General features: G+C 39.9%; 1 protein-coding gene across 1 annotated transcript; it reads left to right on the top strand.

Moving 5' to 3' along the window:
- The first annotated feature begins 418 nt into the window (after positions 1 to 418).
- Positions 419 to 21,991, top strand: LOC139711777 (uncharacterized). Its single transcript, XM_071623629.1, has 7 exons — positions 419 to 2,879; positions 3,590 to 4,404; positions 5,676 to 5,760; positions 6,443 to 6,723; positions 10,797 to 10,958; positions 12,366 to 12,724; positions 18,987 to 21,991. The coding sequence occupies exons 1-7, from the start codon at positions 1,225 to 1,227 to the stop codon at positions 19,680 to 19,682; spliced, it is 4,053 nt and encodes a 1,350-aa protein (XP_071479730.1). The 5' UTR covers positions 419 to 1,224; the 3' UTR covers positions 19,683 to 21,991.
- Positions 21,992 to 22,987: the final 996 nt, after the last annotated feature.

Below are 22,987 nucleotides of genomic sequence, written 5' to 3'. Positions count from 1 at the left end.
CAAAACGATACGATTTTATACTCAAAAAGTTTGACTGCATTCACCGAAAGCGCGAACTCACGGAAACTACAGCTTAAAACATCACCCCTTTATCTGTGTGCATATCGTACCATTGAATAATACCTAACAGGCTACAATGTTCTAAAATTACAGGAAAAGTGTTACAATGTATTTTTACTGTGAATTTTTAGTAGAAATACACACAAGAGTAGTTGAATTATAGGAATATTTCGAAATTTGAAAAGAGAAACCCAATTCCAGAAGGTTATGCTCGATGTTTAGAAAAGCGTAGACTGGCCAATCACGCAATTGCTCCTATAGGGGATAGCCCAATTGACGTATGGGTAGATATGTTAATGAAGTCGCCTGCATTTTTTTGTTGTGAAGAATGGAGATCAATGCTCCACTGTGCGACGTCGCCATATTACGCAGCGAAAATTTGCGTTTCCTATTTTGCTCTTTGAGAGAAGCGATTGTGCGATCTAGTTCTTGGAGTGACCAATTTTTTCATATCTTAAGGAAGGATGTCATTCTCTCAGGGTGATTTGGAGATATGCCTGTCAGTATGGTTGGAATTTGTATAAATTATGGGTGTAACCCGACGGACTAGCAGGATTGTTCCCTTACGAGACGAACGTGGAACCTGGGGTCACGTGGTGCTGATTTCTCTATTATCGTCCATGTTACGTTTCGGTGTCTCGGAGCTACCGTGTTCGCCGTAATGCTTGTTTGGATTTACGCGGAAAATGTCATGTTATGGTCACTGAATGCCCAACATTTGGCTACAGTTGAAGAGGATAGTAACATTCAATGTGATCTGGTAGCCGCAAGTATTGAGGTGTCATCATCAAGCGCGGGAAATCGTGCATTGTAATTCAAGGTGTCACGTGTATGTTGTGGGACCGAATATCCCGACGCGGTGGATTGTTGTTGTTATTTTGTCTACCCAAACTCCTGAAGTGCGGGGAGGAGGTTAGGTGAATTTGTCTCCTCGCTTGGACCTCGCATGTCAACATCCCCACACTGGAAGTTTATGAAGGTGTCTTCTCTGTAATGTCAGGAGTCTAATGCAGAAAAGTAGTGGTCATTAGATCGATGACCACTTGTTTTGACAATATTGAACTGAGCTATCAATAATGATCCGGTTTCGATGACAAGAGAAACGCCGTGCAGAGGTGCCGTATCCTCGGTGCCCCGGCCGCGTAGCCCCTCTCAGCACCTCGCATGTGGTCACAGTTCCCGCTTAGGCTATGTATGGCTGCAATGGCTCCGGCACTGACTGATGCCGCGGCACATACAGGCTCCTTCAAGCTGCCGGCTTCGCCTGCCAATCCTGGCAATAGTGGCCTGCAAGCCAGTCCAGATCAGCCAACCAGTCCAGACCTACCTTCACTAGCAAATGGTCACTCGCCTGCTGTTCCAGGCCTAGGAAATCAATACAATTCCCACACGTCACTGGAAGTGGACAGCAAAGGTAAACGGCCATCCTCACCAAGAGCAAATTGCTTCAAGATCCATTCACATTTCCTTGAGAACAATAATCATAAGGAAAAGGAACGTGAGGGATGTAATGAAGAGGATCCGTTGCAAAATCAATGTATCGTAAATGGTCATGACAAACATCAGTTGAAAAATAAGTTGAATTCTCTGATTTCCACCATTGGTTCTGGCTTTCTTGTTGTAAATGGTGATGGACATTTAACCAAACAAAACGCACCAAAAACAATGAGTAACTCTGTTGTGTCCTTTGCACAGAAAGAAGTGTTGAATGACATCCATAGATCTACAAAGACACCATCGAAAATGCCGCCTCTAACAATTTCATCAACGGGCAGTTCTAGTCATGCTGGTGCCAAGCACTTGGTTGCTGGCATTGAAACTGTAACTGTGGATGCTAGTAGAAGTAATGGAGATATTGTCGAACAAGATACCAGTGATTCTTCAAGCAATATGTCAAATGATGTGGAAAGCTCTCTTAGCTTGTCACAGTCTACGGTGTTGACAACAGATACCAGTGTTGAACAAGTCTTGTGTGAGCCACCTGATGTAACCAAGTGTGATGATGAACAGAAATCAAAGGGGGAAAATAGATCTAATTCAAGTCAGTCTAGTAGTAGTACCATTCCATCACCCAAAGTGGCAGATAAGGGTGGCAAAGACAAGACAGAAAAGAAACGAATGACAGAGACAGTAACCAAAGTGTCTGATCAAACAAAAGTCAATGGCAGTGGACACTCGAAGCCAAAGGAAAAAATAATATTCCGTGTGATTGGTGAGAACATCTGCACAGTTGGGGACGCCCAAGTGAAGACTGATGATGTCAGTGATATGGAGTACAAACAATCTAGGTTGCAACACAGAGCCAAATACCTGATGGAAAAGTTGCGGCGGTTACAGACTTGCCAGACGGGTGCTCACGTTTATCAGCAAATAGGATCCTTTGTTGAATCAAAACAGTTGAGTCGAGAACACGGTAGCGCTACAAGTACCGCGCCCAATGCCTGCGAGGAATGCCGCAGAAATCGACTCCAACCAAGCAACAGAGCAGGTTATTCAAGAAGCAGCTCGAGTCACAACCACACCTGTACACTGCACGGGGGCACTTCAGAAAGGCAGAGGCATTTGGCCAGACCTTCCTGGTTACCTGCCGGAAAGAGGACTAAACCCAGTACACACATCTCCCAGCACTTACGGGATGGGAAGCAGTCATATAGGGAGGTCAAATCAGTGACGGGTAGACTTCAGGCCAGTCTTGGTCATGTTGAGAGGACAATAGACTCCGATGTCACAGACAGCAGCTCAGGGGGTGAAAGTTGTGACGAGGGAGACGACAGCCTTCCTCATGCACAAGCATCGAGGTCATTTCACAAGATGCCACTGTGAGTCTGTGAAATATACAATAGTACTGTACGAGCTGAAATTTTCGCAGTGGTTTTATTTCCGCAAATTTCGCGAATCGCTTTTGAACCGCGAAAATAATGCGCAAATAAGTAACTTCAGTTAGACCCTCGCAACCGCGAAATCAACAACACGCGAAAATGTCCTCCAAGTAGCAATTCGCGAAAATATCTGTACGCGAAAATTTAAGCTCGTACAGTAATTACTAGTATTAATGCAGTGGAATGCTAGAAAGCAGCCTAGAGGCATGTAAACTGACATTATTAATAGATATTGACCAGCTTATGTTTACTTCAATGCAGTTTTTTTTTCTCTCTTTTAACAGTTTCACTCTGGTACATTGTACTACCGGGTACGCATTATAAATTGTACCTGTGCACATTTGCTGCTGCTAACATGCAGACAACCTACCTGACATTGTTTAGTATGATTTTGATCAATAACAATAAGTCAAACTGTATATGTGGCATTGATTATACACTGTCAATGTACTCTGAACATTATTTTTTTTTTCTGCTAATGAAGAGGTAAATGAGTTCTGCCAAGCTTTTTCTCTTAGTAGTTGATAATATCTGTATGATCTAACAGTTTTGAACTAACTTAGTAATCCATTGATTTCATTGAGAACTAACAGGTGTCTCAAAATTTTGTACAATGTGGTTTTGTTTTCTTTCTTATTTGTGAACTGCAGGCACCGGCGTGCATCTTGGAAATGGGCTATCAACCGGGCAGCTATCGCTAGCAGATGGACTTGGCTCCAAGCTCAGGTATCGGACTTGGAATACCGCATCCGGCAGCAGAGTGACATTTTCCGACAAATCCGTGCTACCAAGGGTCCAGTCACACTGGGAGAACCTCCATCACCCGGGGACTGTCTGAGAGCACCAGGGTTAGGGCACAGAACTGGTAGGAAGCTGACATCTCTTGAAGCAAAGATAGTGATGTTGGAGGGGTCTAACTCCATGTCGCCCTCGAACATTACAAGCCTGCTGAGTAATGTTGACAAGCAGAGTGCAAAACTGAAGCAGTCTCTCCAGAACTGCATTTCTCCAATATCAGGACCATCTGCCCCGAGTGGAACAGGACAAGACTGCAAGACCTCGCCGCCTAGACCGCTGAACGGTCTGACAGACAATGTGAAAACACCAAGCCCTTGCCCCACCCTTAGTGGTGCAAATGCTACAAGCTCACCAAACTACATCGTTGGCCTGGACCAAGTATCAGAGTCTCCGCTTCCAGCAGAAGAACAGTACTGTGCGAGAACTAGACCGGTGAAACACTTCCGCAAACGCAAACTCATCCATTCAGCGGGCCTCTACCAAGTTTGCAGGAAGGCTCAGAAGCTGTCGACTGTGAGGTGTGGCTGCTTTCCTCCGCTGACTCCATGCGTCATGTGTGGGGGACGGTTTAACAACGTTGAGCAGTTTGATGGTGACCAGCTAGCAGCAAATGAACGAATGGCCAGCCTGGACTATGCATTCCATTCTGTGTTGTCTTTCCCAGAAGGTTTGTTAGGCATTCATGTTCTTTTTTGTGTCCTAAAGTTGTATTTATACCTCAAAAAAATAGATGGTCAGTTGAGTGCATTGAACTTTATGCTTCCATTTCATGGTTTCTCATAATAGATGCAAAACTAAGGCAAACATTCACTGTTAAAGCAAATTTCTGTGAAAAGTAGTGCTGAAATTCAAGCTATTACTAGTACTTCGACAATGTTCCAACCAGGTTTGAAGAATTACTAGTAAGGCATGCTTCTGATTCTGTTTTTGTTAATAGGTTATTTGATATTAGCACTACAGGCATCAAAATGGCGAAATTGGAAGTCAAATTTTGAATGAAATGGTCATTGTAAAGACATTATTTTGATGACCTACTGTAATTTAGATGTTAAAATAAAAGTATTACTAGTTGTCTGATGTATTAAATTCTCCTGTAAACTCATTGCCTATGTTTACAAAATTTCCCTTCTTTATAAATTCTTTGTGAAAAGTTGACCTGCCATTCAAGGTCAAACCGTACTCCTCATGAGCTATCTGTACACAGCTTTCATCATCTTTTATATTTCCCGGGATATAAACGGTAGTCTCTGAGGATTTGTTATATTATCCTGTGTGGGAAAATTGAAAATGTGCCTTGCTGTACATGACCATCTGGATAGGGCATGTAGATTGATAGCAATTGTAAACTCGGAAAGATTCCCTATGTTTGCTTGTTAAGATCTGGCTCGAGTATGATATATGAGTCAGTGTTATTATAATGTTTGGCAGACATACTAACTAGTGATTATTGTTTGGCAGGCTCAGTTAAAAGTGGACTAGGCTCCCCTAACAAGCAGCTGTGTCATGGCAGATACCTGAAATGGTGATTTAATGTTTCCATGCTACTTGTCATGGTAACAATTGAAACCTTTGACCAGAACCCAGGGAACATCTTATATCCTCTGTATCACCATTGCTGTGGTCATTCTCTGCAATTGCAGTGTTATAATGTTGGAGCATGTTGCAGTTGAACTATTTTGCAATACCACAAGTGTGTTGCATCAGGTAAAAGACAAGGGGGTACTAATAGCAGTGTTGCTGGTAGGCTGCAAGGCTAGACGGAACCAGCTGCTGCTTAGTGAATGAACTTCTGATATTTTAATTAGGTTTGTTACAGGTAGAGTATGGCAGCTGAATAATTACTAATAAATGTGTGCATGCAGTCCATTCCCTGTCCCAAGTGTTCAAATTTGTGTACATACTTGTGAATGAAATATTCATCCCTCCTTTCTGTACTAGAAATTCCTGTGGCAGTGCACTTGGGATCTCTCATCAAAAGTGGAGCATGGCAACGGAAACATTCAGCTCGATCCCTTGGGAGAAAGTGAGTTGAGAAATCACATCACAGTCAGCATGGACCATTTACTCAGTTTCTTAAGAACAGAGCCCTCCATAAAAAAAAAAAAACGTGTTTACCACATAAAAATATATTTTCTTAGTATATATTACCCAAGCATCATAGAACAGCTGAGGTGTTCAAATAGTAGTCGTATAGTTGTACGCATGTGACATCATACACTGTAGTAGTCTTCACTTCAAGCAGTGACTGCGCAGATACTTGAAATATTCATAACTTTTGAACGGATTTACCAATTTTCCTCAAACTTTCACTGATGTGTTCTACTAATATTGCTGCATTCTCTCAATCGTTATGTATATGAATGTGGACTTGTCCTTTAAGTCAAAGTTAGAACAATGATGGAAGGAACATAGTAATACATCTACTGCCATGATTTCATTTACTGCTTATAGGTCCCTTAACCAGAAAATGTTCATTTTAAATATGTAGCTCTAATTTCCAGAAATCTGTCATCTGAAGTTTACCACAATTCGTATGAGAGTCCTAGGGAGTTCCTGGTTGCCCTCCATATTCTTCACGTGTATAAAGGCACAACATATGACGGCACTAGAGTATGGTACAGCAACATCAATAAATTGCTATACTTCTTCTGAAAAGCTCTTGTGTAAAACACCCTTTTCTCCCTTAATTTGGACACCTCATCCAGGAAACACAACAGATTACCCAACCGATCTAGAGTCAAGTCACATGGCAAGGACGGCCGCATCAAGAAGTTCCGGAGGAAGGAGAAGCACCATCGGCAGAAGCAGCACTCGGCGCGAGGGTCGGGGGACTCAGCGCGCAAGCGTGAAGACATCAAGAAAGAAAGCAAGGACAAAGAAGCCACCATGGAGAAGGACATTGCTGTCAAGGACGACTTCTCCCTGAAGGAGGAGGATGATGAGGCGGCAAGGTCAAGGAAACTGCTGCATAGGCTTGCGAGACAGAGTGAGTTATAAAAGGGTCTTCAGGTCAAGGGGACAATGCTTTTCCAGTATTGTGATGCCATACAGCCTTTTGCACTCAAGGCCATGTTCACATCTGCTGGACTTCCTCTTTCAGTTCCTCACATTGTAGTTAGTTGTGTGTGTCTTCCTTTTGTATGGTGACATGGTCCTGTTACTTCTGGCATTGCATTAAGTGTTTTTAATTGAAACGTTATTCCCCAAGACAGAACTGCCCCTCTCGACTTTGCTTCATGTTTGTGCAGATGCAAATTCATATATCATCATGCAGACAAAAATTGTCTGGTGATTGATTATTTGTGTAGGGTTAGACTCCTGTGTCCATTGTAGCTTACTTGTTATAACCAAGACCCTGTGTGGAGGTCATGTTTTTGTGGTGTGTTATGCACAGAATGTTGATGTTTATGATTTCAAAGCAAGGTGAAGTATCAGTCGGAGGTGGTAGACCATTAGTGAACATAACAAGTGCAAGAGTCATTATGGAACAGAGTGGCAAATTAAAGCTTCATTGATCCAAGCATGTAAACTAACTTAGCTACATTAACCCCTCACCTAAATAATCTGTGATTTGGTAATTGTCCAGTTCAGGGTTCCATAGAACCGCATGCCTGCATGCATAGGACATCTGAAACTCTTTGTTGGGCAAGTGCAAATAATACCTTGCCCAAATTATGCAAGGCTCGACACTAACTTTTATTTTTGGTGGCCGGATCGGGCCACCAAAATCATTGATTTTTATTTTTTGGTGGCTCGAAAGTAAAATCTGGTGGCCCGAAAAAAAAATCAAGAAAAACATAAGAAATACTAAATCGGTCCTACTGAACATAGAAAATGAAATATTAAGTATTACTGAAGTGATACATGTACCCATGTCTAAAATACATGAAGAGAAAATTCAATCATCTTACCGTTATTCTGAGTTCTAAGATTTAGCAAATAGGCTTATAGATTATTATAAAAGTTGATGCCTATTTAGGTGGTCAAAAGTTACGTTTGAAACGATAGAGTGGGAGCATTTGCAGACATTTGTGAACATCCGACATCTGTTTTGGCATTATAAAGAGCTGGAAGTTATCGTTATTCATTTCTGATTGTAAAAGCAATTATCCAACATTTACTAGTATTTTAACACCGTACGGAGCCGAATGTTACTATTAATTTTTTTTTTTTTCAAATGTAAAAGCAAAGAACTGACATTCATTTTAGCATCTTACGGAGCTGAATGTTATCCTTATTCATTTCTGAACGTGAAAGCAAACATCCCCAATTTATTTTAGCATCTAACTGAGCCGATTGATACCGTTAATCATTTCCAAATGCAAAAGCAATAATCTGTTATTCATTTTAGCATCGTACGGAGCAGAATATTACCGTTTACCATTTTAAAATTAAAAAAGCAAACATCCAACATTTGTTTTATTATCGTACGGAGCCGAATGTTACTGCTGTCCACTTCCGAAAGTGAAATGAATTATCTGACAATTTAGCATTGTACGGAGCCGAATTTTACTGTTTTTCATTTTTGAACGTCAAGGCAGACATCAGACATTAAATATTTTACCATCAAACGCAGCTGAAAGTTACTGTTACTCATTTCGAAATGTAATAGCAAATATCCGACATTCATTTTAGCATCGTATGGAGCGGAATATTACTGGTATTCACTTCCGAACGTAAAAGCAATCATCTGACATTTATTTTAGCATCTTCCTTGGCCAAATGTTATTGCTATTTACTTTCGAAAGTAAAAGCAAACATCCGACATTTATTATATCATCATTCGGGGTTGAATATCATTGTTATTCATTTCCGAACATCAAAGGGCAAGGGATCATTCGACATTTATTTTAGCATCTTCCGCAGCTTATCTGTTATTGCTATTTACTTCAAACCTGAACGTGAACATCCGGCATTTATTTTACTATCTATATGGAGTTGAATATAATTGTTGTTCATTTCCAAACGTCAGAGCAAAATTAATATCCGACATCTATTTTAGCATCTTCCGGAGCTGAATGTTGTTGCTATATACATTCGAACATAAAAGCAAACATGAGACATTATTCTTATCATTCACCTGAATGTGAACATCCGGTATTTATTTGACTATCTATATGGAGTTGAATATCATGTTTATTCATTTCCGAACGTCAAAGGGATCATTCGACACTTACTTTAGCATCTTCTGGAGCTGAATGTTGTTGTTATTTACTTTCCAACGTAAAAGCAAACATTCGGCATTTATTTTCTCATCGTAAGGAGTTGAATATTATTAGTATTCATTTCCGAACGTCAAAGCTAACATTCCACATTTATTTCAGCATCTTCTGGAGCCGAATGTTATCCTTATTCATTTCCGAACGCAAAACCAAACATCCGACACTTCTTTTAGTATCATACGGAGCCGAATATTACCGTTATTCATTTCCAAAATAAAAAGCAAACATCCGGCATTTATTTTCTCATAGTACGGAGTTGAATGTTATTAGTATTCATTTCTGAACGTCAAAGCTAACATTCCACGTTTATTTCATCATCTTCTGGAGCCGAATGTTATCCTTATTCATTTCCGAACACAAAATCAAACATCCGACACTTATTTTAGTATCATACGGAATCGAATATTACCGTTATTCATTCAAAAATAAAAAGCAAACATCTGACATTTATTTTAGCATCTTACGGAGCCGATTGTTACCGCTGTCCTTCTACAAAAGCAAAGGCAATTATCCGACTTTTTGGAGGCCCGATTGGGCCACCAAAATCTTCATTTCTGAAATTTTGGTGGCCCGACGCACGTTTTTGGTGGCCCCAGGCCACCGGGCCACCGTTAGTGTCGAGCCCTGTTATGCCTATTAGGATAACTTTAAAACACCTGCTGGATGACCCAAGGATACATGTGGAGGTGTGTATGTGTGTTGGGGGGGGGGGGGGAGGGGTGTGTCATGTTGATTTTAGACTTTAAGTGAACTGAATATGAAAGACTTTTGAGATTCAGTTTTCTTCCTCTTTCAGTCTTTGTCAGCCTGCTAAAATATATTGATAGTGCAGTGCCTAAGGAGAGTGAATCCCCAATACTATATGAATTGAGGGAATGCAGCAATAATAGTAAAACACATCAGCAAAGTTTGAGGAAAATCAGACAATCCATTTGAAAGTTATGAATCTTTATGGTGCAGCTATCGCTGAATGAGGAGACCACAACACTTTGTGATGTCATATACGAACAACGCTATAAAGAAATATGAAGAAAGTTAAAAAATTCCCACATTTCTAACACAATGAGGGAGCACTTGACTTACTCAGAAAGCAGGAGGAATAATGTTACCCATCACATGTCAATAACAAGGCGAGTGAATGTTTACTTTTCATAGAACATGAAATTTGACTAGTTTGCAGTATTTTTGGCTATTCAAGGACCCATTTGCTAATTGATAGTTGCTTCCGTCAGTCCATGACACATCAGATCTAATTGGCTTCAGGAGAGTTGATGCTATTGTCGGGCACATGGAGACTTCATTCCGTATAATTGAATTTTATGGTGTTGACCTGGGATTTGATTTGCATTTAAATGCCTATTTTTCTCATTATGAGAAAGGAGAATAAAACAGTGAACCCTTATAAAATGTTTGGGATGCTTGTTGAAAACAGTTAAAGAATATGATACAATCATTTTGCTTTTCCTGTTCACTGATTTAGTTCGAAGTTTAGTGTCTTTAAGTTGCAGTGGTAGTGCTGTGTTTTAAACCGACATGAGGAAATGTTTGTAGTTTGTTTGTTTGTTTTTTTCCTGTACATTCACCAGTGCTGTAGGCTAATATGCAAAATTAGATAGTTGTGAAACTACATGAAAGTGTAGGTCAGCAGTTTGAAGCATCTTTGCAAAGTGTGTTTGTAGCTTTTTGTATCAATATAGTAGAATATATGCATTTCATAGCTTACAGTGATCAGTCTGACAGGCTTTGAATGAGTAGTTCTCCAGTTTGTTTTTTATGTTGTGCATGTATGGCATGGATTTTTTATATGATTTTCTTTGCATGGTATTCCCAATCACAGAGCTGAAGGCCATTCAGCAAGGCAGGAATAGCAAGTTACTGTCCCGTTCCCGCTCCCAACCAAGCTCTGTTCCCGGAACTCCTAAGAACCCCATGAAGACCTCTGAAACGAGGCAGTGTCGAACAGAAATCAAGAAACGCCGAGCAGCAGAGCTAGCAATTGGTAAGATTGCAAGTTCACATCACATACAGACTGTATTTTAGAAAGGGGGTAGAATGATATTTAAGAGAGAAATGAAACTGGAAATAATAATTGATATGTTTAAATATCATTACGGAATCTTCACAAAAACATGCTGCTTCAGTTTCATGATTTCTGTATCTATTAATATGTTATGTTTAATTTGCTTGGATGATGTGCTTCTGTAGTGTGCTGCAGTATACATATGGAGGCCAATCATTTGACTGAGTAGTTTCCTGGAGTCAAGAGGTGCGTGCATAGCAAATAGCATGCTGGATGTACTGTCAGTGATAAGTACATGTTATGCATGACAAGTAGAAGTAGACTCCTGTAAAATGGAAATTTATGTGTGAGTAATTATTTTGCGCTCAATCAGGTAAGATGAATCTTGCACGTTTTTAATTCCGCGGAAGCAAAATATGATGCAGTGTTGCATACAACAAACAAAATATGTGTACATGTTTGTTTTTTTGTTATGTTTTTTTGTGCTTATTTCATGTCGCATGAACAGCACAAAATTTCCACTTGTACAGTGGTGCATGTATTATTTCGTGTAGCAAGCTTGTTTCATCATATTCAAATTGGCTTTGATGATTAAAAGAAAAAACAGATCAAGAGAATGGGAAAGTTATGGAATGGCATGTTCCATGAAGGTGATATAAGAAGGCACCACATGTGTAATTTGGAGGTGCGGATGATGTCACAAGTGATCTCACATGTCTCCTATCAACCTGACATCAATCTTCAGAAAAATTAACTCTTCTTTACATCAAAGAAACCTTGGCTTCAAATTATTTTAGTCATGGTGAATATGTTATATTACATTCTTCTTCATAAACCAATGAAAGACTTGTGAGGCAATGGCATTGCCTCTTGTGATTTGCATGTGGTGTTGTGACCAATTTTTCCACTCAATGCATTGATTCCATGAGTCCAAATTTGATGAAACATCTACCGTTTCTGCTCATCAAATTCAATTTAATTAATTAAAGTTAATCTTTCATATGGTGTGGAAGTGCACATACATTCCTCTTGTAGAATGATGCAGATTTCCATGTTGACTCAAGACAATTCAATGTGTTTGCTCCGTGAATCTGCCATGAATACTATCTGTTGAAAGTAAAAATGCTGATGCTAATATTCAAGTGTACATGGAAGTCTCTTTCAAATTGTAGGACGTCTACAAAAGCAAACTTTATGTACTATAGGAACAGAGTGTTATCTGTTGTGATATTGTGTTATGTTCTTTCATATTTAGTTGTCAATGTTTTAAAAAATGTTCAACGTAACAATGATAAACAAGACATATGAGAAGTGTATGTTTGTCAGTATTAGCCAGTGTAAGTGAATTAAGTACCTATTTGTCCCTCTGCTTTCCTACAACCCTAGCTGCCCTGCACAAGAGTCGGGAAAGAAGCATGTCGCTGCCAAACATCGATGTTGGGGATCCAGCCCTGTCTGCGCCTTCCACGCCAGCATCCATAGATGCCCGCTCCCCCACCCAGCAGCTCTCCCACTCGCTGCCCTCCAACTCTCTCCAGAGCATTCTGAGGAACAAGAAAGGCATTGTGGAGTCCTACGACATCGACAACATCGTCATACCATACTCAATGCTGGCGTCCACACGGGTGGAGAGGCTCAACTACAAGGAGATCGTCACTCCAAAGTGGCGGGAGGTAGAAGTGGAGCTGGATGACAACATGGGCAGAAGCAATCACGAGCACACAGACAGTGAGGAGGAGTTTGAGGTGAGAAAAAAACAACTGATTTTATGCTCTTAAACAGTTGTGGCATGTGTCCTGAATGGGATGCCTTATCAATGAAATGTAACAATTTCTTTGAAGATTGGCGGATTACTGTGACAGGAATTGGGGGAGTCCCTGGAGAACCAAAATGAAAAGAAATGTCACAAACATTCTTTGATCCCAGAGCATGGCATCAGACACACTTCTACCACACACAGCTTGTAAAGATTGCTTGCTAATGGTGCCCCTTTGGTGTGCAGTTTCTGTCTGACTACACAACATTCAAACACCTATACAATGAGCATTGCAAGTGTACAAAGTAGTGAATGGTCAAGAGTGCGATGACACAAGGTTTCGCATGAGGTGAAAGATCTACTCAAGTAGGTGAAGCTAGGTTGAATAGTGCGCCTCATCTTTTACCGAGTGTGAAATCTTGTTCCACTGCATGAGTAAAAACCATACACTATTGCACGAGTAAAGACCATACACTATTTGCTTTATACAACCAGCACCTCAGACATCAACAGATGTGGTCCACACGGATTCTTGAATTTAGCAAAGAAATTGCAACCATTTTCTTGAAAGGCGAATGAGTAGCACAGTCACAGTCAGTCTATAAATTGTATGTACTGTACATTTTTACACAAGCAAAACCAACACGCGATCGGTTGAAGTTGTTTACAGTAAAATGAGTGACAAAATGCGCACTTGTAAGCACGCTCGTAATTGTTGAGTGCATACGGCAAAGGTTTGTTTATTGTGACATCAGAGCCATGCAATGGAACAAAAGCTTCGAGTCAATCGCGAGTTTATCATGGGAGTCATTGGAATTTGGTGACATCAGCCATGCAATATCCATTTTTGCTCAAACAATATTGCATGACTGACAGCGACAGCATGCAATTGAACTTTTAACTGAAAGTTAGGTGATGTCAGAGCAATCCACTAATCGGATAGCTACATTGTTGTATAATAGTGCTGTATGTGTGGGAAAAGCTGCTCTGGACATTTTTACTTGATTCTCTCTCAAAAGCAAAATAAGAGGTGATGGTATACCCCTTTCGGTCACTCTCTGGTGAGGGCCAGACCCGAGCTAAGTTGTAAAATTTTGAGTTTATGAATGGCACAGTCTATTTTGGCGCTGCTGTAGGCTAGTGCCAGGCACAGGCCTCGCGCAGACCGAAGGGTTCATGAACTATAGCAGCACCAGGCTCCAGCCAAAATTCCATGCATGGTCACAGGTCACAATTACCTGGCCGTGCCTCTACCAGAGCGTGCGTTCAGTTACCATGGCAGTTATCCCTTACGTGGCCCAGTTCGTTAATGGGTATCGTAAAAAAAGTGTGGATCTGCCATAGTTACTGAATGCAATTTTTACTTCTTGGCGCGAGCTATTTTAGCGCAGGCCAGGAGCTGGCCGAAAATACATGAGTTACTGAAAGGGGTAATAGTCCCCCAGAGAGACCAGAATGTTGATGTCTGTCTTTTACATGAAAATGCACTTGTTGAGTGAGTGTGGTGCTGTGCAAGAACTTCAGGCTGTTTTACAGGGATTGCTTGTGACAGTAGGTTTGATTCATGGTCCACCCTGTTGTTGTTGTTGTTGTGTTCAGTGTACATGGAGCATGGAGGCAATGGTTCGTGCCTGTTTATCAAGCTGATGCTTTTCTGTTGCTTGAAAGATTTTTGTTATTCATGGAATATGTAAAAAATGAAAATGTTGGAATTAGGTTTGTTTTTAAAAAAATGTATATTTAGAGCACATTTCCTCCTGTGGTAATTAAGTTTCCTCAACATTTTCTGTTAGATTCAAGCAAAGAATAAAATGATAGTAGTAATCACATTTTCTACTCAATAGATAAGTAAAGGATGCCAGTACTTGCAGGAGAGAGGCTGAGCCTGACTCCTAGGAAAGGGATTGCACTGAATACAATGTATTCAATTTTGTTGAAAGATTTCATTTTATCTAATATACTCTGCCATGAATAGTAGCTAGTCACCATGCAGTATGGAGTAAAATTGGACACTTGGAGCCTTCCCACCATGCAGTGGTGTTATTGCCCAAATTTAAGCTGAAGGACTCAGGGAGTACAACGCTTGTATGATGACTGTACGTGACTCCTTTTCATGTGCAATTCTCATACGGCCGTTGAGATGCCTCGAACACTATGGCTTTAGTGGCAACTTAATTCAGGCAAATTTTGTATGACACTGCAGTTACTTGAGGCAATCTTATGCATGATATGTTTTGAGAGATCGATGCCCATGTTTCACTTCATGTCCCTGAAGAATGATGTAAACCAAATTGATCAGACTGAATTCAAAGAAAGAAAGGTGATGAACATGGGTATAACAAAATTTCGATTACTTGTAACGAAATAAAGATTCAGGCCTCAACGTTATCCACTCTTGGTTTTTTTTTTGTGTGTGTGTGTGTGTGTGTGTGTGTGTGTGTGTGTGTTAATTTATTCGATTAGAACAAAATTAATGATGATAGAAGGAAAGAAAACGGCCGGTTCTGAGGACTTTGTGGAGTCCAATGTGTATCATTTCTCATGAGCTAATATGACCTGCATAAACTGTCTTGTTTGAAATGAGATCGAAGTTAAGGTTCGAAAAAACTAATGATAAAATGTTAATTGATGTAGTTTTCCTTTGTAAGGTTGTGGTTGTTATTCTTCTTTTTTATATTATATATAATAGATTGCAAGGGGTATAGAATATTTCACCATGAAGTAGATACCTGTGCATTGAGTTTTATGTCCCCTTCTCAGTGGTGAGATGTTGAAGTGGCAGCAAAATTTGTAGAGCAGCTTCACGAGCAAACATTGAGGTGCTGACTGAATTCGGCGTGAAGCAGCCGCATGGTGGAATGCCTTCTCTGAGTGGGGGGCTCGAATTGTGAGTCATCAGTTTACACTGATTACTCACTGAAATAGGAGATGCAATGTAGATCCAGGCTGCAGACAGAAGCCTGTGTTTGGTAGGGTAAGGGAGAGGGAGTGCACAGGGCAAAGGAGTGCAAGAAAGAGAAGATTTGAGAGGTGGATAATCTAAACTTAGCAGATGTGTGTGTTATTGAAATAACCACCTCCTGGTATTAAGAAGATGAATCAGATATATTGTTGATAGAAGATGGAAACAAAGAGTGAGAAATAGCAAGGCAAACTTTACCCAGAAGACTTGTGATTGGTCTTGTCTAAAAGTTATTCACCATGGCAGTTATGAAGTATTGTTAAGAAAGAACAGCTTGCACATTTTGTGCTCCTTTTTTGTTAGTGTTTTTTTTTTTTGACATTTCATAAATGTAAGAAATGTACAATGTATAGACCTAATGCTGAAATCCTGAATATTGTATAATTCTGACCTCAGATTTTCATTGGAAATTGTAATCCCATGTACTACATATTAAAACATCTGCATTCATGCATGTTGCATGTGTGGTCTTTCTATCAGATTCTTTCTTTCTTTTTCGAAGTTTGTGTTCAAATTTGCCACAATCAGGATAAAAATTGAGGTGGAATTTTGGTTACAGGACTATCACATCATATACAAACTGTGTCTGCTGGTTATGTTCATTGAATTGTTGCCATCTAGTAAGCAGGGCATTATGAGAGTTTGATATGGGAACAAAAGTGAGTCAATACGGTAGTCACTACTACTGGTCATCTGTAGTTGCAAGTGAAAAGATGATTTGGGAAGATTTGATGTATGTATGTTACTTATTAAACTGCAAGCACTTTCCAGCGAATGACGGGTTTTTTGTATTAATACCAATCATAAATATCAAAGTTTTCAAGACTACATGTATACTGACTACAGCTGAGTAGACGATGTCAAGTGTTTGCTTTTCATGATGATCTTGGTGCTTCTTAAAAGCTGAGATGTTGGAAAACTTGTGCAAAAACAGAGCAATTATTCTAGAGCATTGCTTCTGAATTTCAGAATGCTTTTATGCTTGGATTTATTATAGCTTAGAAAATTAAGATTTCTGGTGCAACCAAACTTAGCATATTTGTTTCAGTTATGTTAGATGAATTTGGCGTAGGCAAGTAAATTTTGATTAACAACAACAACAACAAAGATATCCGACCGTAATAACATAAATTAATGAGTACTGTTTTGCTAAGGCTTTATTGAGGGCAGGAAAGTGCAAGTGAGACGTGTGCAATGTCTGTGCAGTCAAACCTGGCTAAAGTAGACAAACTAAAAATATTGAGACAAACATGAGAAATTAGCCTTTGTCTATTATGCGTAAGTCTCCTCACGTGATAACCCAGTCTGAGTAGCATCACGGTTGTTATCATCTATTCCCTTGACGCGGTCACGAATGTTTACCACAGGTTTGACTGCTGTCCAGCAATAAACATAATTGCGGGCAAAGTAGATGTTCAATATGATGTCATGCATTAACTGCCAAGTGTGAGGCATCAGACCTTCGGACAACTAATTAAACCAGCACGGTGGAGCTGCGCAAGTCTTGATCAAACATACCCTTTGACATTCAGATACTAAAGCTGTTGTGAATGGGGAAAGTGGCGAAGGTAAATGTGTGAATATTATTTCACACTGTCTTGTCACAAAGAGGAAAAATTAGAAAAGCCATTGCAAGTACTTGGTAGTGGTGGTCAGTCCTTTGCAACAAGAGATCCTGCACTCACCAATTTGTAGAGAAACCCATGTACATTACTTTACTGTAGTACAATTATTTTGTAGCAGGAAAACACCTTTAATAAAGTCAACCTTGGTTTAAGTCGACCTCGCAGAAGTCAAATAATCGCCTAAGTCGAAGGTTTTTTTCAAGTCCTCTTCTCTTTATACTTTATTGATTTTAGTTCCGCATAAGTCAAATTTTCTCTAAGTCAGTGCTATATATAATGGAACGAATAAACAGTAAAAATACATAGAGTGTACATAATGTTGCTGCCTGAATTTCAACTTCGTTGTAACCGGAATTTCGTTATAACGGGAGTGCGCTGTAGTGAAGTTAAGTATGTGTATGTACTTCTCTCTGTTACTTCGTCTGCAAGAAATACTGTATATATGAGATGTTATCTTTGCGATGGTTTAATTTTCGTGAATTTTGCAAATTACTGTTAGCCCGCGAATTTTACAACATGCGAAAATGTCGCCATGCGCTAGAGTATCAGTGCACTTACAGTGTACAATGTTCTCGGTGTCAATTTGCGAAAACACCATCTTGTGAAAATGTCGGTGACCTCTTCATTCGCGAAAATGTCTGTATGCAAAAATAGCAGCTTATACAGGGGTCATGTACCAAAGGGACATGTGACCATTAATGGAATTAATGGAATCGCATCAGCATCGTCTCCTTGTAATTTTAGAAGTTATTCATGTTTTCTGGTGATCCTCATTGCATCAGTATCATGTGTTATGGCAATAACTTTATCGCAGTCTTGATGTAAAGCCTTGACAGCAGCAAGTTCTGCACAGACTTGATTGCTGTACAATTATTGTGCATACGTATACAAGCTGTGTGGAGCTTAGCCAGCTCATGCACAGTTTGAGCTTCACTGAGGTTGTGATGTAAAGAATTGTATAGTAGCAGTGAAGATGTAATGTAATTATCTGAGTATGCATACTGTTTACTAAGCAAGTGGTCATTACAGAGCAAAAAGAGTTCCCTTGTCTGTTTAAAAGAAGAATGACTCTTGAAGGTGGACATATATTTAGACCAAGGAGGTATCACACACATCTCCATGTTTAAATATTCATTAGTGCAGGATCCTCAGTGCTGCGAATGTATTTCAAATGTCTTATGCCTTTGTTTGTCTATTCAAATATTCACGTTGACATGTAAGCTAGGTTTATATAATTTCTCAAACCATATAGAAATGCATTGTCTATCTAAAGTATTGGTGATATGCTTGTCTTGACACACTCATTATTGAGAGTGAAGTGAATGAATGCTGAATGTCGAAGAACCTCGTAAACTTCTCAAATAATCTACGTCCCTGAGTTCTAAAACCTTAGTCATTCTTAGAGTACAACCATTCAGTGATAGCATCGGTTTTTGAAAGACTGAACTGACATGGTCAAGATTCTGCTGCATGTACTGAGATTTACAGTCCTGATCAGTGTGTGCTTTTGTATTGGTTTGAATATTGAAGAGTGATATCCATTATGTTTGTGAATTTTGACATTTAATGCAGCCAATGTGCTACTATTATTGCTGGTTATTAGTTAACTCCTTAAATGAAGTTTTCTGATTATTTCTTCTTCCTTTTTTTTTGTCTCCCATTAGGAGAACACCTCAGACTCTGAGTTTCTACAAAGACACAGCGCCTGTGAATCGATTGAGAAGCAGAAGTTTCTTGTGAGTGTTGTCGACCATGGCATCCCGGGGAGGAGGTCACGTCGTTCCAGACACAGCAGCATAGGGAGCGGTGCAGACCCCCATTCACCAGATCTTCATGTCGATCACCTGTCCCCCGGCATGCAGTCCTCTGCATCTCCTAGCCCCTCACCTGTCACGACCCCAGACCAGTGGAGCAACAGTGGCGGCAGCAGTGTCTTCAACCTGAGTGGGAGTCGTTCGATGCGCTTCAGTGCCTTAAACCGCCGTAGGTCGTCGAGCATGAGTGAGCCGTTGTTTGCGAAGCAGCCCGAGGATGCTGCAGCCAGCTTGATATGGACTCGCAGGCAGTTTCCTCTCAACACGAGCGAGATGGAGGACGTGAATGCCTACCCCGAGTCGGAACCGTCCACTCGTCCAAGCTCCAGAGCGAGTTGCGCCACCCACCCGGAGAGTGTCACCTCGAAAACAGAGTCCCAGGAAGTGAACTTTATTTCCGAGGCAGAGAACTCGGATCCAGAACCCATGGACTTGGATGATCCCAATGATCCCGAGTGGACAGTCGTTGAAGATCAGCATAGGTCACGGAAGCTTGAGGGAACCAGTGCAAGTGAGAGCCTTGTCCTCAAGCTGGCCAAGAGGTGAAAACTCACGTGGCCATGTGTGGATGTGTTATTCATGATGGTCCCACTGTGTTTGACATCTCTTTGAATATGGGATGACTTGATGCAGACCTTAGTGTTCATCTTCTTTTCTTTTTCTTTTTTGCTGTCCCTCATGCTTGTTAAAGTGCTCCCACTCTACCATTTATTTCATCCTAACAAATATTGGACCCCAAATCATTGAAACATACATGCTATTTAACTGTACAGTCTTCAGACTTCCGTGCTAGTGTAAATGCCAGTGATCTGTGACCTCAGTTAGGGCTAACTTTTCGTTTTACATACATATATGTGATTCATCCCCCCCCCCCCCCACACACACACACACACACACATCAATGAGCTAGTAGGTCTTTCATGGGCCAGCAAAAATATGTACTTCTACTTCTTCAGAGAGTTAAATGTAGGTCTGTGTGAACATTTTATTGTAGGTTCTCTATGCGTATCACATGCACTTGGAGGTTATTGTTCTTTTTGTCATGTTTTTTTGGAGCATGAAAGTATATTTGTGAAATTGCCTATCTAGATCGTTTATAGTCAACAGGTGTTGTTGGATGTTCCATTACGCATGCAAGTTTAATTGTACATCAATTTTTTTGGTATTTCAAAAGGTTATTCGTAAATGAGGTTTTATAGTGTAAGATCTTATTGTCTGACTATATGATGATGTTTATCAAATTAGGAAATTCTTTGCTTTGACATCATAGTACAAAAGTGGTTTGTTTGGTTACTGTAAGGACCATTACACATTTATCAAATCCAAATCAGAATTTTGTAGGCTCTTACAAATTTTCAGTTAAATTTTCCTACAGAAAAAAGTAGTACTTATTCAAAGAACCATAAGATTTCAAAACAAAAAATGAGAGAGAATAAAAAGTACCAAAAAAAAAAAAAGAATAATAATTAATTCTTAGAGTGGTAGAATTTTGGCTTGTTTGATATAGTGAGTCATCTGTCAAAAATATATGCATGAACCGACCTGTCACACTTAATTCAGTTCCAGCACTTATTTTTTCTGTGTTATTGAGATTCTGTTTAGCGTGTTGGAGGTGTCACATGGGCACTCACAAGTATTGTTGATGTGTTAATTCAGAGACAAGCTTGACAGGAGGGACAGTAACTCCAGAGGCTGTATCTGCAGCCGAGCGATACAAAACCCACAATCCCATGAAAATGAAATCTTCAACTGCTTGACAGAGACTGTGTTTAATCCACTTTGGCACCAAATGATTGCGTTCAGGCAGTACAGCTTCTCGCTAGTTTTCCTGTTCTACTAGAGCTCGCCAAGTTAAGAGATAGGAAGGTCGTACTAATAATTCTCTGCATCTGCCCTCATGGTGGGGTGACATTGTACAGATTGTAGATACTGTAAATGCCAGTGTATATAGCTCTCTAGTTTTGTTGATTGGCTTGTGAATACGGGAAAATTTCATCAAAACTGAACAGAGTATGTAGGATATATTGTAAATACTAGCTTCTAGTTTTATGGACACAGAGTGAAGTGTGCCTGAAAGTCCCATTCAGTTGTTTGGCGTTGTCCGTAGATCTGTTTGACTCTGAACAAGAGGGAGCGAATGTGCAGCTTCAGTGAGAGGTCTACCAGACTTGTGTTTGTCCCAGTTTTATGAGACTTCAAACTGATTGTTAGGGCAGGGAAATTGGCTTAGCCTCCATGTTTTTCCTTTACAGGTGAAGTACAGTAACCAAGTTTGATTATCGCCTTGCAGTCATGTACATAAAAAGGTTATCGCAAACTCTTGTAACGAGAATGGGAATTCGTCTGTGTGTCTGTGTGCGTGTGTATTTTTGCTCTCAGTGTAGCAAAAACTAGAACTAACTTACAAAAAAAAATACAAATATGTAACATTCTTATAAAAATTGCAAAAATAAGTTAAAAGTTAAAAAGTGTAGCACTCACAGACATCTGTTAATAAGAAAAAGATATTTTGTGCTGCTGTTGTATGTACAATGTATTAAAATGTAATCTCATTTTAACGTTTTGAAGAGTTCTTATTATACATTCACATGTTTGTACTGTTCACTCATTGCAAGCACATGGTTATGTGTACACATGTTTTTATGGTTACCAGCAGTGCTGTTGTACCATGTGTTACACTGAGATTATATTTTCACCTATCCAAAGTCTACCACAATAATCTGTGAAGCTAGTCGAGGCCATGTACATGTAACTTTTACTGTAAGATAAAAGTGGTTTACATGCATTTACATCTGTACATCTAGTGGTTTGTTTTCTCATTTGAATAGAAAATAAAAGAATGGATGGGAAATGTTACCAGGCTAGTAAAACGGCCTAACAGTCTCCTCTCTTTTCGTACTGAGAATCAGAATGGGCAGAACAACGTAGTACTACACATGTAGTTCATTTGGCTCTACTACACACCAAGATGCGTGATGCACACAAAAATCTTGTAAATCCGTTTGTGTGTGTGTGTGTGTGTGTGTGTGTGTGTGTTCGTGTATGTGTGTGTGTGCGTGTGTGTTGCGCATGTGCTCTATTAGAATAGGATTGAGGTTGAGATGTTATCCTGATTATTATGCCTCCACTCCAACAGGTGGCAAATGCATTATGTTTTTGTCTGTCTGTCCATACGTCCATCCATCCATCCATCCGTCCATTCCACATCCTGTTATCAGGATATCGGAAAAACGGCTCCATGAATTTTCTTAGTAGGTTGTACAATGTACTTGGCCCAGATATGCTACCATGGGGTCTAGATGAGCTGAATACTAAGTGGGTGTTGGGCAAAATCTGTAAAGGTCAAAGGTGACTAGACATTTAGCTATTTAGGTATTTTTTCAGCTGTAATTCCAACAGAAATGTCTCGTCATGATATAATTGATAGAAAAAGGGGAAACTATATTCATTTATTTCTATGACATATTAATTGTGAAAGGTCAAAGGATTGTACTTCTGAAGAAACCAAAAGGCATTGGATTTTTAGTCATTTCTTCAGCCAAAAATGTCCTGTGATGATGGTGGATGATGGATGAACATGATAGTGGAGATGGGTCAAAGTTCAAGGTCAAGGGTCACTGTACTTCATGAAAAAATGTCATTCTTTTGTCATAATTTCAACAAAAAGTCTCCAGCAGGAAAATTGTGATAAGAAGGATAGAAATACATGTACATGTAAATCAATTACGAGTAGTTCGTAAGTCTGTGATAAAAGCGCCAAAGGTCAATGCAAAAGGTCACCACAATGAAGTCAAAGAATTCCATGGCTAGGAGTTCCCATAGGTGTACAGTTAGTAGTCATGGTCAACAAT

This window comes from Diadema antillarum, unplaced genomic scaffold, assembly GCF_040938485.1.
Source record: "Diadema antillarum isolate AM-2024a unplaced genomic scaffold, OU_Dant_1.0 seq00001702_RagTag, whole genome shotgun sequence".
In the NCBI taxonomy this organism is placed as follows: Eukaryota; Metazoa; Echinodermata; class Echinoidea; order Diadematoida; family Diadematidae; genus Diadema; species Diadema antillarum.
This window is presented reverse-complemented; position numbering and strand designations above follow the sequence as displayed.

Bases quoted from the DNA above. Each gene is read 5' to 3' on its own strand.
- LOC139711777 (XM_071623629.1), top strand. From the start codon at position 1,225: ATGTGGTCACAGTTCCCGCTTAGGCTATGTATGGCTGCAATGGCTCCG. The intron at 6,724-10,796 runs GTGAGTTATAAA...TCCCAATCACAG, and splicing joins GCATAGGCTTGCGAGACAGA to AGCTGAAGGCCATTCAGCAA. The intron at 10,959-12,365 runs GTAAGATTGCAA...CTACAACCCTAG, and splicing joins AGCAGCAGAGCTAGCAATTG to CTGCCCTGCACAAGAGTCGG.